At 53.3% G+C, this 14,489-nt stretch overlaps 1 protein-coding gene across 4 annotated transcripts in view; it reads right to left on the bottom strand.

Moving 5' to 3' along the window:
- Nucleotides 1–537: 537 nt before the first annotated feature.
- Nucleotides 538–14,489, bottom strand: part of LOC147820518 (anthrax toxin receptor-like) — a 28,767-nt gene continuing 14,815 nt past the window's right edge. The window contains exons 11-17 of one of the 4 annotated variants that reach the window (XM_087204153.1): nucleotides 13,808–13,877; nucleotides 13,191–13,305; nucleotides 11,659–11,772; nucleotides 10,305–10,337; nucleotides 9,196–9,345; nucleotides 8,937–9,014; nucleotides 539–1,271 (exon numbers count right to left, since the gene is read on the bottom strand). In XM_087204153.1, coding sequence (XP_087060279.1) covers nucleotides 894–1,271; nucleotides 8,937–9,014; nucleotides 9,196–9,345; nucleotides 10,305–10,337; nucleotides 11,659–11,772; nucleotides 13,191–13,305; nucleotides 13,808–13,877 — 938 coding nt within the window. In that variant the 3' untranslated portion in view covers nucleotides 539–893. Of the gene's footprint in view, nucleotides 1,272–8,936; nucleotides 9,015–9,195; nucleotides 9,346–10,304; nucleotides 10,338–11,658; nucleotides 11,773–13,190; nucleotides 13,306–13,807; nucleotides 13,878–14,489 lie in introns of all 4 variants that reach the window. The other 3 variants (XM_087204152.1, XM_087204151.1, XM_087204154.1) reach the window with 3 other exon arrangements.

Genomic DNA, 14,489 nt, shown 5'->3' with positions numbered 1-14,489 from the left:
ACCACCAAGTCCATCCCTGGATCGTAGCTCCCTTCTCCATTGCCTGGATGGTGACTCTGTTTCCCTGGAAGCCTCTCATAACCAGCTGCAGATGGAAGAGAGGCTGAGAAGGGTGGGCACCACCCAGGTCCCATCCTGGCAGCAGGTGAGACCAAGGTGTGGAGCCCAGGCTGTGGCAGCTCAGGATAATGCGGGACAGAGAAGTGGAGGAAGGGACAAGGAACAACAGTTCCTGGAATGAATGAAAGGTCAAAGTTATGGGACCTAGAGAAAGCCTGTGAATGGCCCCTACATGTGAGACACAGCCACTCCAGCGATCCCTGTCACTTTGAAAAGGTGGGGGCAGCATGGTCATCACTGGCCATCCTGTTAAATCCATGCTGAGTCAAGTCCAAAGTCTGGCCTTTTTCTACTTGTGCGAACTTTACAGAAATTCACCTGCAAAGCTGAAGGCAGCCTGCAGGGAGAAGGGGGCAGATGGGAGCTGCCATTTAATTAATTCTCAGGATGGATTAGGGACAACTGGGCAGCCTGGACCCGGCCCCTGGGAACCCTCCGGAGGTCCTCAGGGCCCCTTGTTGGGTTCCCATGCCTGTGTGCCCTGGTCCTAGGTGGTTGGTCACAAAAACAGTGGTGCATGTGCTGGGCGGTAGGATGCCATGTGCTACACAGCACTGTGAGGATCACACTTTCTTCTCTGGTGAAATGCAGGGCATCTGCTGGAATCACCTGGGCTTGTGATGGTGTGGGTCCTGGCAGGTGTAGCACAGATATGTTTCAGACCGGAGCATCTCCCAGATGACAGACTCTTATTGATGAGCAACAAAACCCAATACCTTTTGACAATAAACCAAGACAGAATACATTATGTTCAGGTCAGAAACAGAGATCTCTTAATCACAGGTTTTTGTGCCATTAGAGATTGGGCAGTGGAAATGGGAGTGACCAGGGGATTCTGCGGATTTCTGGGTGAGGGGTGAGAGCAGCGGCAGGATTCTGGGAGGACACTTGGATCGTCTGGCTGGGAGGTGGTGACACTGTGTGCAGAGACTGAGTGGGACATTCTCCTGGCTGGGAGATAGGTGCATCCGTGGGCTGCAAGGTATCTGTGGCATGGAGACACACTTCCTGCTCTGTGGAAGGCAGATGCTTGGCATACATGGTGGCTGTGTAAGGTGGTTGGACTTCCTGCTGGGTTGGCGGCAGATCTTCTGGTCACGGGAGGCCTGCTCACAGTGGGGACTGATCAGGGTGCTGTTGGTGTACCTCCCCTGAAAGGAAGAGGAGAGGGAGATCACCAAGATGCCAGTGGGAGTTAGGCCAGAGGCTGCAGGTGCCAGCTGAAGGGGATGAAGTCTGGGCCCATCGGGATGGGCAGTGTGGGCCTTCCTTGTCGATGCTGTGAATCAAATCCAACCACAATCAAGATGGAGTCACTTGGGTCAAGTACTAATAAAAATGAAAATTAAAGTAGATAAAGCTGAGAGTTTATGAAGAAGGGCAACTCATGGATGGTTGTTGGAGAAGCACAATTGCAAAAGTCTCTGCCAGGACCACAACTTTGAACCAAGGCCACCACAAAGCTTTCAAATCAGTGGGTTTACAAATACACAGATTCACAGCAACCAGTAGGCCCAGATGCTGAAGGCTCTTCCCTTTTTAAATCCCTTATGCTGAAAAATACTGCTACAAAGACATCTATACATTAACTGTACAGCCAAGGCCACCTTTGTTATTGATCCTGTAATACCCTTTTATGAATCCTTGCAGCCAGGGAGTCTTGGTTCAAAATAACTACATAGTTGTTGTTTTGCCTTTCAAGTTCCCCTCTGCTTAGCCCTTTTAATAAGCCCATGGTTTCTCCTGCTGTGCATGTTCCCACTGCCATGCTCTGCATCACCCCAATAAACTCATCATCACTGGAGAGTCTCTCATGGTTATTTAGTGTGGTATGTTTGGTGTCAGAAGTGGGATGTGAGAAGAGATCACCTGCAGAAGACATCAGTGACTCTGGGGACCAGGTGCAGTGCCCACCTTGACCCCTGTGTTTCCCCCTCTCTATGCTTACCTTTCTGCCCCAGTGCATCTTCTCTTAGGTGGGGCCCCTTTCATTTTGCCTGGGAGTTCCCATTGAATTTATTTGGGACCTATTTTGCATAAGGGTACCTTAATTAAAGAACCTTACCATTAGTCTTGGGACTATAACTTTTCTGTGAGCCTTTTCTGGTATAAGGATAGGTGTCTTTCTGGTTTCTAAGAACTCACATTCTGTCTGTAAGGACCGCAGGTCTTTTCTGGTGAATTCACTCTTGATTTTCCATGCTTGATTACATATTTCATTTTATCTGTACACTTAGTTTAAAAGTTTTGTTAATTCTCCTATTTTGATTTCATTTTTTATATGTATCTATAAGTAATTTGGCTCCTTTACTCCCTGCTTGTTTCTGAACTTTTTTCAAGAGCAGAAATGAACATCTAAATGCTGAAAATGGTATGGCCGCTTAAAAGCCAACAAGGCACTTGATCTCCAAGGAAACAAGGGACTCTGATTTCTAAAGAAAAAAATCTCCTTTGTAAGGACAAATAGGTCACAGATAGGCAAGAGTACTATTATGACATCTGCCAGTCTCAAAACAATTTCCATGCAACTAGGGAAAATTGGTCACAGGCTAGACAAACTAGGACAAAAGTCATCCAACAAACCACAAATGAATTTGAGTCAGGTGCACTCATCAGAGCAAAACAATGTGCTCAAACCATTAAAATTAATTGATGGGGCTTGAAGGACTTTCCTATGTTCTTGAAAGATTCACAAGAGACAAAATAGGATCCCAGAATTCCAAAGCATGCAAAAAACTTCCTTTTGGGGGACTCTAACTGGCTTTATTATGGTACCTTCCCATGCACACCTTTCCACTGATTGGCAAATTATACCACAGATCTACTCTTCACAAACAACTCTGGGGTTCAAAAATCTGAATAGACACTGGCATTGGCAGGCAATAGCTCCTGGCTGGGCAAGTGCTACAGATGGGGAATCTGTCCTCTGCCCTGTCTCCTCCCCCATCCCAGTTCTGAGTTTGTCTGCTGTGTTCTCACCCTCTCCCACACATGGAAAGAGGACCAGGAAAAGTGCCAGAAGAAATCACATGGAGCACCTTGTGTCTCAGCGCCCCCTACTGTGGGGCTTCACCTTGAAACGTGCAAAAGGGAAACAGTAGCTCAGAAAGAGGAAGAGGAACTCTGGGATTCTCCTGGGGTTCACATTCCCAGGCAGGTGTCTCCATTCCTGATGTCCCCAACAGCCAAGGAGCCCAAGCTGCCTGTCCATCCTGATGCTGAAGAGGGCATCTGCTGCCAGGTGCAGGCGATGACCAGTGGGCCTGGATTGAATCTAGAGACAGGACCTGGAGAACTCCTGGTCATGTGGCTTTACTGGTGCACCTGGCTGTCCCTTCTGTCTGCCATGGTGTGGTCCAGCTTTCTTTATAACTGCAGGAGTTTCTTTTTATCCCCTTTTGTGAGATGGAAAAGGTAGAGCTCAGAGAGGTTAAGCAATCCAATGTGGCTGAGCCAGGTTCTGCTGTGGTCACCCTTGAAACTGCCACAGGGGCTCCTCTTCATTCACTGCAGTTGTTCACAGAATAGATTCCTGTCCCTTCATGTACATCAGATAGGAAAAGCCTCCTTATGTCAGAAAGGACTGTAAGTCTACTTGCAGGAGCATGTCTGACTGGGCATGCTCATCATCCATCCATTTATTCATTTGCCTATTCATTTGTCAACAGACAGCTTTTATTTATTTATTTATTTTTGGTACTGGGGATCAAACTCAGGACCCTGCACTTACAAGGCAAGTGGGAGAACCACTGAGCCAAACTCCTGGCCCAACAGAGAGCTTTTATCTGTGAGTCCAGACACAAGACCACTGCTTCAGCAAAGCTTGTTCCTGTCAACACTCACACCCACATGGCTGCTGTATGTCTGTCTCCCCCCTCCACATAAGTGTGATGATAACTGTTGTTGAGAACAGCTTGACTTGGATAACAAAGACAGTGTTTGATTCTTGCCTTTCGCTTCATGAAGTCCAACCTGCCCCAGGGCATTTGTACTGGTTGTTTCTTCTGCTTGGAAGGAGTTCCTCTGATTTTCACTTCACTGACTTACTCTTACCAACTCGTTTTCAGTGTAAATGTCAGTGTCTTTTCTGGCCAGCCAGACATTTGCTGGCATATCAGCGACTTCCAATTCTCTGGACCATATGTGTTCTCCCCTGACATTCCCCAAAGAAAATGTAAGCCCATCATGATGGTGGAACTTTCTTCTGCTTCACTGTATGTCCTCAGCACCTGATGTGGAATAATCTTTGCTGAATTAATGGGGACAGTTAACCCCATGACTGTTTTCCTTTGTGAGTTCTTCCCACTGCTTTAATGCTTGCCTAGATCTCTATGCTGACATAATTTACTTGCATTTTATTGTACTTCTTAGCAGTAATACTTTTTACCTATTTAACATTTGAAACCACTTGGGATTTATTCTATTATGTCATGAAATGAAGCTTCAGTTTGTACTTTTTCCCAATAGCTTGTCAAATTTTACAAAATTGGGCCTGAGGATTTAGCTCAGTGGTTCCACAGCCTGCCCCACAAGTGCACGCTCCTGAGTTTGATCCCCGGTACCCAAAAAAGTTTTTACAAAATCATTAAACAAGCAGTAAACATACATAAGTCCATCTGAGTATGCCCGCATTCCCAGTTTGATCGCCTTGGGCAAGTGCTGTAACTGCAAAACATATTTATTCCAGGTGGTGCTTGGTTGATTTGGGGCTATTGTTTGATGGGACCATTATTTTAATTGTTGGAGCTTAAGGTCTTGATGATATAGGATAAGGCAAAGTTTCCTTCACTATTTTTCCCTTTTGAAAATTCCTTAAAGGTTCTAGACTCTTTACTATTTTGAGTGAACTTTAGAATCATTTTGATCAAATTCCTTAAAATATTTCATTACAATTTTCACTAAAGTAGTATGATGCTCATGAATTGCTCTGGGAAAATATGACACTATGGTTCAGGCTTTTATATTTTCAAATCTTCTCTTACAGCAATGAGTAAGGCTTTGTGATGTCTTTTCATCACAAGTGGGTATATTTCTGTTGCATAGGCATTTGGGTTTTTATTGTTTCTAGGAACAGAATGGAATCTGTTTTGCTTATTTCCAGATTTTCTGCTTATTTACTCTCGAACATGTGCAATCATCCCAGGCCTAGCGCTTACCCCTCAAGAGCACGAGTGCAAGGGAGGGGGCTGGAGCTGCAGGAACATGCATGGAGATGGGTCGGGGACACCACACCACGGGGCCTGCCTCCAGTGGGCTGCAGAGGCCCAGAGTCTGTGTAATTGCAAGGGGAGGGGGAGGTTCCCCTTTCCGGTCAGCCTGTCTACCAAATGCAGAGGTCTGAGCCAGCAAACAGTTATTTCTTACATCACTCAACTACTTCACAGTGAAGGGACATTTCCCAAGGTTATCGGCAAGAATTTGACAGATGGCTTTTTCTTCCAGTGCTGGGAGCTCTGTTTCTGTATTTCCTGATTATTTCATAGAGGTGTGTGTGTGTGTGTGTGTGTGTGTGTGTGTGTGTGTGTGTGTGTAGGTGGGTGGGGTCAGAGGACTGCCAGCTGCCATGGCAAACCTATACCTGGGACCTGAGACTTTGGCTTGCAGGACAGTTAGGTTAGAATTCCTGGGCAATGGAGCGCCACCACTTGGCTTTATCACAGTGTCCCTTGGCCTAGTTCCTCCCACGTCAAGGTTAGAAGGAGAAGAATGCAGGTGCCCCTTGCTCCTGAATGCATTCTGTGGCCCATCTGTCACTACGCTGTGACTGCTACCCAGAACAACGGTTTCCCAGCAAATAACAGGTATGTTCAAAGTTAGGAAGTCAGCAAGTAGTATGAAAACCAAGATACAAATATTCACAAGTGTTTTGTAGGTAGCCCATTTTGGGCAGAAAGATGTACTTTCTGGATATTTTCATGGATCTCACCCTGACAGTATGATGCTGGGGACATTGCTTCCCCTGGGTCATTTCACGGCACAGTGATAATCCTGCATTCTGAAACCATCACTAAACATCAGAGGCTCAGTTTCCATGGCTGCAATATGCACTGTGGTGACCACCTTGTATAACAGAAGGGGTCCCTGGAGCTGAGCTGCTGGAGGCAGGCCCTGTGGTCTCCTGGCTACGTGGCTATGGGCAACTTACTCCACTTTGCAGACTCTAGCTTCCCTGCAACCATAGTTGTTGGTTTAATTAAAAGCACCCATTTGTGGGAAGCACTCAGAACAGAGTCTATATAAAAGGCAGCTGCAATCCCTCGGGGGCTGCCATGACAATGAATCACCCAAGATGTCCAGATCAGCCTTGTCTTGATTAATTTTAGGCCCCTTTCCTTCCAGACCCACCACACCCAAAATTCCTCAGGAAAACTGCAAGTCCATAAATTGGCTTAACTGAGAAAGTGGAGTAGAAACCTGAACCTAAGATAAAGGAACAGGTTGATAGGAATCAAAGAATGCTTACATTATCCATCCTAAAATTAAAAAAAAAAAACCAAAACCAAAACCAAAGCCTGGGCTCATACCTGTAATATGGACCAGCATCCTTCTGGGGTGTGGGCCACCTTTTCCTGACGTCTCCATCTCCCTCCAAGAGAAGCAGTTTCCGGCTTCCAGAAATAATATGCCTCTCTCCCTTGGGCCTGATCTCTATTTCTTTGAGTGTATTCCCTTTAATTTCTATCTAATAAACCTTTCCTGTGTCTCTTACTGATGAGTCTTGAAAATTATTATTTTTTGGGATGGCAGTCAGTGAACCTACAGATCAGGACCGTGTGAGTTAGGTTCCTTATTCAGCTCTGGGGACTGCCTTGGACCCTGTCTGGTGACATGGGGTAGCAGCTCCTATAAATTCTAGGCCAGGTTCATATGAACAGGCTCATTACCTGTGGAGCTTGTTTTCATGCCCAGGTCAGCTACCACCTGACACCAGGAGGAGGAGGAGGAGTTTGGAGAGCCCCCTGCCAGTCCTATGGGCAAGACTCTGAGCACAGCTTCAGGAAGAGGGGTGTGGGGCACACAGGTGACTTGCGGGGAGAGAGGGCCAGCAACACCTGTCCTGGGAAGGACACCTGGTTGATGGTGCTACCCTGTACCTGGGATCAAGTTGCTGGGGTGGTGAAGTTACCTAAGCTGGCCACCAGTGGGTTCCCACGAGATAGGATCCTCTGGTGCTCAGCCAGAGGGGCACCCCCGATGATGTAGCCCCAGGCTCATCCCAGCAAGTGGGAACCTAGCTGAGCTTGCCAAGTAGGCAAGGCTGGTGTCAGGGCCCTGTGTACTCTGCAGAGCTCTCTCAGGGCACAGTGCACAGGAGACACACCTTGGACTTGGGTGCCTGGCCAAAACCTTATCAGACACTCAGGAGGGCCTCTAGGACTACAGTAGGAATGGATGAGGTCAAATTAGATGGTGGCACAGAAGCCAGAAGGAAGGCCAGGTCTAAGTAGTATGAGCTTCCCTGGGTTCCAGAAAGAGCTCCATTGATTGAACATAGCCCTGGATGCTGGCCCTGACTATCTGGGTGCCCTTGGGAAACTTCCTGTCACCCTATGGGCCTCTGCATGGCCACCAGTGACACAGGGCTCCTCGCCATAGGATTGCAGGGTGAACCTGCCGAAACAGTAGTGGAGGGGGCCTGGCACAGCTGGGCAGCTGTTAGAGTTCTCTACAATCACTGGAAGCCTGCCTCCAAGCCTTTGTGACAGGGCTGCCCTCAGGTCCTGAGCCTCACCCTCTGAGCTTCTTTCCAGCATCCACTACCTGGTCTGCTGCTTTCCTCTGCTTGGGGGAAGGCATTTTCACACCTCTGCCCCTTGCTCTGTCCTCCCTCTCCAGTGGACACTGGATGTCACCCCAGTCCAGTGCATAGGACAGGAATGGAATACAAGGGCCACTTGGGCTGTGATAATGGGAGCCCCACAAGAAGTAATGTGGAGAATGGGCATGCAGGCAAGCAGGGCAGGCCTGAGAACCCCATCAGAGAGAGACCAGAGCCCCCTGCTGGAGAAGCCACAGCCTCCACACCAAGCAGCCCTACTGGAGTCCCTGGGCCTGGGTGCCTAGCTGCTTTTCCTGAGCAGCACCAGGGCGTCCAGCCAACACGGACCTTCTAGATATTCCATGTGCCCAGCCACTGAGACGGAGTTGCCTGATTCAGGGAGCAAGGCACCAAACATCCTCCTGTCCCCAGCCCTGTTTGTGCAGAGGGCTGGGCTGTGGCCCAGGAGCATCTAGAGGTTTAGGGACTTGGGCCTGAGCAGGACGGGCCTGAGCAGGACAGTCCTGAGGCTGACCCAGCAGGGATCTGGGCAGTGGGGAAGAGGGAGTCAGGCTCAAATTCAAGTTCTGATTTCTCCCTCCGAGGCTTTGTCATGAAGACTCTCTGGGCTTCTGTCCCCTGGGTAAACTGGGAAAAAATAATTGGCTACTGCACTTTGTGGGAGGATTACAAGGGAACACAGGGACAGTCCTGGGCTGGCCCGAAGGAGGATGTGGTGATTACCAGCCCTCAGGGGCAGGACATTCCAAGGAAACAATCCTAATGATGTGGCTTCTCCCCATGGTTGCCAGGCAATGGCACATCTGGTAAATGGGTCTGTGCTGGATAGCCTGGTCCACCTGTCTTCCTGGCCCAACTCACCAGTCAAGGGTTGGCATGGGTGCCACATCAAGACACCATCTGGGAAGCTATGAGCTCCATGTCCTGTATCCTGGGGGGGCCCCCTCAGCATGTGCCTGGCTCAGCCCTGAGCCACATCCCAGAAACAAAGCAGGGGTCATGCTACCCATAGAGAGCTTTCCAATGTTCCACTCACCGTTCTGGGCTGACACCATGTCCGTGGCATTTGGTGGCAGCTTGGGTAGCCACAGTTGGAGGAGGAACCCAGATTTCCCTGAAACACAAATGTGGCACTCAGGAAGCAGCATAGCATAGACATGGCCAGGTTTCTGGCTGTCCACTGGCACCAAGAACCACAGTGCCACAGAGCCACGTGCCCTCCCAGGCTCAGGGCCCAGAGCTCCTGTCCCCAGAGTGACCATCAGGGTCACGGCCCCCACCCTAGGCCTTCTCACCTTTATGGTTCTGGCCTTCCTGCACCCGCAGCGGTGGACGATCACAGTGGGCCTCGTGTTTATAGGAGGAGGAGGAGGAGGTGGGGGTGGCTGCTGAGAAGGAGTGTATGGTGGGGGAGCAGAAGGAAGCAATCTCTCCCCTTCTGGCTCCTAGAAGTGAAAAAGAGCTGTCTGAAGGCCCTGGGGAGCAGAGACATGGGGACCTTGACCTGGCACCTGCATGTGGGGTCAGCTAAGGTTTCGGGGTGACAGAAAGGACAGTAAGCAGCACCCACAGTGAGGGGAGGGCCCTGTGTGGAAGAACAGCCAAACTCCCCTGCTTCCCACATCTGGCTCTGCCCCGACTGCCCACAATCCCAGGGCAGAGCCTTGGTCTCCTGAGGTCCCCCTGGCTGGCCGAAGACTGGCAAGGGGCTGTGCAGGGATCGGGTCACTGGCAGGTGACTATCCCCTCCCCCTCGCCCTGGCCTTGCAGATGCCACCTCCCCAGGCCACAGTGCTGCAAGCACAGGTCCCAGGCAGCACCCTGTTTCCTGGTACCCCCTGCCGGGTCCCCTGGCCCAGCCACTTAGCACTTCCGGTCCCACTCAGCTGAGCCCCAGGCTGCCCCCGCCCCATCCCTGTGCTCTCCTGGGGAGAGCCTCACAGCTCAGCCCCCAGACCTCTCCACCCTCAGCCCTGTGTCCACAAGGCTGGGCCCAGCCCAGCCCTGGCCCTGCAGGAGGCAGAGATGAAGTTGAATCCGAGGGAGCCCAACACAGCCAGGGTGGACACAGAGCCAGCTCTCCTTTCCCAAAACCCTGAGTGTTCAGATCCCAGAAACACCTTTGGGGCTGAATAGCCCATCAGGGCAGTAGGGACGGTGGCTGCTGAAGCAGGTCCCCAAGGTGCTCTGTCTGTGACAAAGGTCAGGACCAGCAGGTGTTGGGGCCTGGGGGTGCTGTCTGGGGATGTCACTGAGTCTCCTGTTATTCCCTCCTTGACCCTCTGTCCCCTCTCCTTCACACAGGTGGGTGGAAGATTTGGGCACAGGCTTCCTGGTTGCCTCATTTGATGGTTGCTACCCTGCATGGATCTGTGCCAGCATCAGGACACAAAGCAGGACTCACCATTTGTGGCCTGGGCGCGGGTGGTGGCTTGAGCTGGAACATAAAGAAACACAGCATGGGCTGAGAGTGTAAGGGTTGCTATGGTTTCACTGAGAGTTCCCCAAATGCCTTGTGCGGAAGACTTGTGCCTAGGATCAGGAGGTGCTAGAGCCTGGGGGTGCTGTCTGGGGACGTCATTGAGTCTCCTGCCCTCTCCTTGACCTCATGTCCCATTTCCTTTGCCCAGAGGGGTGGGAGAACCTAGGCACAGACTGCCTGGTGCCCCTTTGGAAGGACAGCACAGTCCTGGGTGTGTGAAGACGTCTGGACTCAGACCTCCACTAACCGTTTCAGGCTCAGGTGGAGGTGGTGGTGGCTCCTGGCGGTGCTGGAATGGAAGACAGACACAGCCCGGGCTGCTGGGGTGGGTGGGCTCTGCCTGAGCCCTGCAGCCTAGGGGACCCTGGTCTGAAGCAGCAAGTAGGACACAGGTTTGGGGTGCGTGTTGGGCACCCTGTCTCTGTGGCACTGTGCCCAGAAGCCCACCTGACCCACCCCTCCCTCTGTGGTGGGCCAAGGCACTGTCACCCCCAACCCACCCTGCACCACAGCGCACTCCGGCCTCTTCCTCCCTCTGGGAACCTGGCTGTCCTCAGCCCTCCCTGCTGACCCTTGCCAAGTGCACCCTACCATGCCTGCTGGCTCCATCCTGGCCAGAGCCAGGCACCTGTTCCGGGCTGGACATCAGCCCCTTCAGGCCTGCTCTCTACTCCCTCCTCCAGTTCTGGATGCCTCCTTCCACCTAGTTGCCCAGTGCTCCACATGCCCTGCACCCCAGGCTCTGCTGTGCCCAGGCCCTGGCCGCACCCAGGCACTGGTGACATTTCCCTTGTGGCTGAGCAGAGGCTGCTCTGAGCTCCCCGTGGGTGGATGGCAGCTGCTCCATCCTCTTCCGCCCAGCCCAGCTCAGGCCTCACACTCTGCTCAGTGACAGGGGCAGTGTGTATGGTGTGGAGACATGTAGGTAGGTCCCGTGGGATTCAAGGCACAGCTGCCCCAGCCAGTCCTCCCTGATCAGCACCACCCTGCATCTAGGCCATCAGTGCTCCATGGGTACCCTGTCCCCTTCCCCACACAGTGGCTCCTGGATATGCATCCTCCTAGGGCCTGCAGACTTTCTGATGAGGGCCCCTGGAGTGGTCTCTCTTCTGGAAACGAGGCCTAAGGGAGCCTGCCTAGAACTAGGGTTGTGACCCTGAGTCACAGGATAACCTTGGAGCAGATGGAGATGGTCCACAGCTGGATCACGGGCTGCCACATGTCCCTGTCCCTTGGCAGGAAGGTGTGTGCAGTGCCGGATAGCAGAAACCCTTACCTTCCTCCACCACAGTCCCCAGCAACAGCACAGCAGCAGTGGGATCAGCAGCAGGGCTGGCAGGAATTTCAGGTAGGGCTTGATTTGGAACCCTCCTCCTGACACAGGGTGACTCTTTGGAAAAGGATGAGGCCAATAGCATGAAGGGCTGGCACTGGGCATGGCTAGGGGGCTTCTTCCTGAATGCCCACCTGGCTTCCCATCTTCCCCTCCTCCTCCACACAGTGCCAGGCATGAGGGACATCATGGAGCAGGGGCCGGCCCTGACCCTCAGGCTGCAGGCTGCAACTCTGCCCCACTCAAAGCTCTGCACTGAGCCCAGACAAGAAGGCCCAGGAGCCCCATGTGACCCCAGCCTCACTGCTCGCCTCGGGGCCAGCACAGCTCATCCTGAGGACACAAAGAGCTACAGGTGCCATGTTGGGGAGGCCGGGCTGCTGGGGATCCCAGGGAGGACAGGAAACTGGGGCCCCTCAGGCCTTGCTGCCCACCTCCCAGTTCTGGATCATGGGCTCACCTCACCCTCCCCGAGCCTCAGTGAGCCCCTGTGCACAGGGGTGGGAGCCACCTCCTGCCCATGCACTCAGGGGCTCAGAGAGTTTGGGGGAGCCCAGCTCAGGCCCCATGCACACGGGTGAAGTAAGGGGTGTCCGTGGTTGTCACAGTGAAGGTTCACAGGCTGCCTGGCTGGCCTCCCCTGAGTCAAGGGCTAGGTCGGGGAGGATGCACAGGGGACAGGGCTGAGAGCACAGAAGGGGCAGTGCTGGCTGTGGGCTGGCAGATCCCAGGTCTGCACCTGCTCTCTCTCCTGTCTGTGCTGTCCCCACACAGCTGTAACAGGTGGGCCCTGAGATCAGATGCTACCCTGTGTGTGGCTGTGCAAGGATCGGCCAAAGCAGACACATGGGGGCGATCACTCTGTGGGTCCCCACGGGCTGAGCCTGGACCTGGGTGGCAGTGGGGAACAGCCCTCTTCCTCCAGGGAGGTCCTCCCACCCTTGGCCCTGCCTGAGGGCTGGTGACAGGGCTGGAAGAAGCCCCTTGTTGGAGCAGCATCTTCCCTCCCAGGGTGTCTGACTGTGCTGAGCTGACACACCTGGACAGCATCCCCAAGCCCAAGAGGGAGGAAAGCTCTGTGGGTGACAGAGCAGGCAGGGGGCTAATGGGAGCTGAGGCAGGAGGAGGGCAGGAAGGGGCAGAGTACACTGCAGATGACAGGGCTGTCACCATGCAGGCTTCAGCCTGGGCTCCTGAGTGGCTTTGGGCCATCACTGTATCTGGGGCACTGATTCAGTGACACAAACTCCTACCCCAGCTGGTGGGACTCCAGATTCCTGTGCCTATAACACCCATGTGCCAGGGCTGGGTGCCTTGGACCTTTGGATAGGCTCCAGGCAGAAGCTTCCTCCTCCCCGAGTGGCTGAGGGAGAACCCAGGTGGGGCCCAGGGTCTGTGTGCTCAGTTGCTGTCTGTATTGCTGAGACCCCCTGCCTTGACTTCCCCAGGTGGATTGTGTCCACTTCAGGGCTCACCAGAGTCGGGGAGTGCAGTCCTACCATGGGGTTCACACAGTTGGTGCTGCTGATTTTGAATTTGTCCCCAATGAAGCTGGTGCCATTGTTCAGGCTGAGGTCAACAGAGAGCTTCCTGTGCACAGAGATGCGGCAGATGGTGAGCACCAGCCAGGGTGCTGCAGCCCAGGGCCACCCTCTCTAGAGTCCCAGCATCTGGAGCTCCCAGAGGGAGGGCAGGTGGGTCCTGAATTCTCCTTCCAGTCACTGCAATGCCAGCCTCAGCAAGGGCTGCAGCTCAGGCAGTGAGTGGCCCTCACGGCGGATGGTGCCATCCTCGCCATGGCTGAGGGACCAGGGAGGTCTAAACAGCATCACCGTCACACTTCTATCACGTGCTGTGTGGTCCTGGCCGGGAAAGGTGACCGGAGGAAAGGCAGCCATGCCTGGCCCAGCCTCTCCTGCACCTGCCCTCAGCAGTGCCTGGGCCTCTGTGCGTCCCTGGGCACCTTGAAGGTCACCCCCAAGGGCAGGTGGGGAGGGCGCCTCAGCCCAGAGCAGGCCGACCCCAGGACAGGAGATGGTGGCAAACAGGCCACACTGTCCCTACCTCTAGGACCCAGAACCACGGCACTTACCATGCAGGCTCATCTATCCTCGGCCCAGGACAGGTTATGGAAGCTTCTTCCACACTGGTGGGTTTTCTTTCTAAAAAACAATGGCGCCCAGGTTTCTGTGCACCTGTCTTTCCCCCATGCCCTCCACCTGCCCTGGGCCAGCAGAGCCACCACTGAGCCCAGTCCAGCACCTCCTGCCCTCCTTCCTTTCTAAGACCCCTGCTCAGCTCCTTCTCTCCTGGGCTCTGAGCAGTGCTGGTGTGTGACAGGGGAAGGCAGCGAAGGTTCCAACTTCCCGGGCTCAGTGTCAGGGATGAAGGGGACAGAGGAAACACTGCAAAGCGAGCAGCCCAAAAGGCAGGCGCATGGTGCTGGGGGGTCCAGGCCACCTGTACCGCCTTTGGAGATGCAGTTGCTCTTTGAGAGACACTGAAATATCGGCACTGAAATGGTGCCAGCCCTGGAACTGGATCACAATGCTCTGTGGTGCAGGCGGTAGGAATCCAGAGGACATGGGTAGGCACCCCAGACAGCAGCCACCAGGCTTCCAGTTCCATGCAAGTCTTGTTCCCCTTACAGGCAGGGGCCTGGTCTGTCAAGTCAGCTCTGCCTGAGCAGCAGGTTTCAGCTAAGCCCAACCAGAGCAGCAGCAGCTGGGAGCGACGCATGGGAGCAGAGGCTGGGCTGTGTGAGTGGCAGGTGC

Source organism: Heterocephalus glaber, unplaced genomic scaffold (assembly GCF_053883595.1).
Source record: "Heterocephalus glaber isolate CG9 unplaced genomic scaffold, H.glaber_assembly_v1.0 deba00001864, whole genome shotgun sequence".
NCBI classification, from domain to species: Eukaryota; Metazoa; Chordata; class Mammalia; order Rodentia; family Bathyergidae; genus Heterocephalus; species Heterocephalus glaber.
This window is presented reverse-complemented; position numbering and strand designations above follow the sequence as displayed.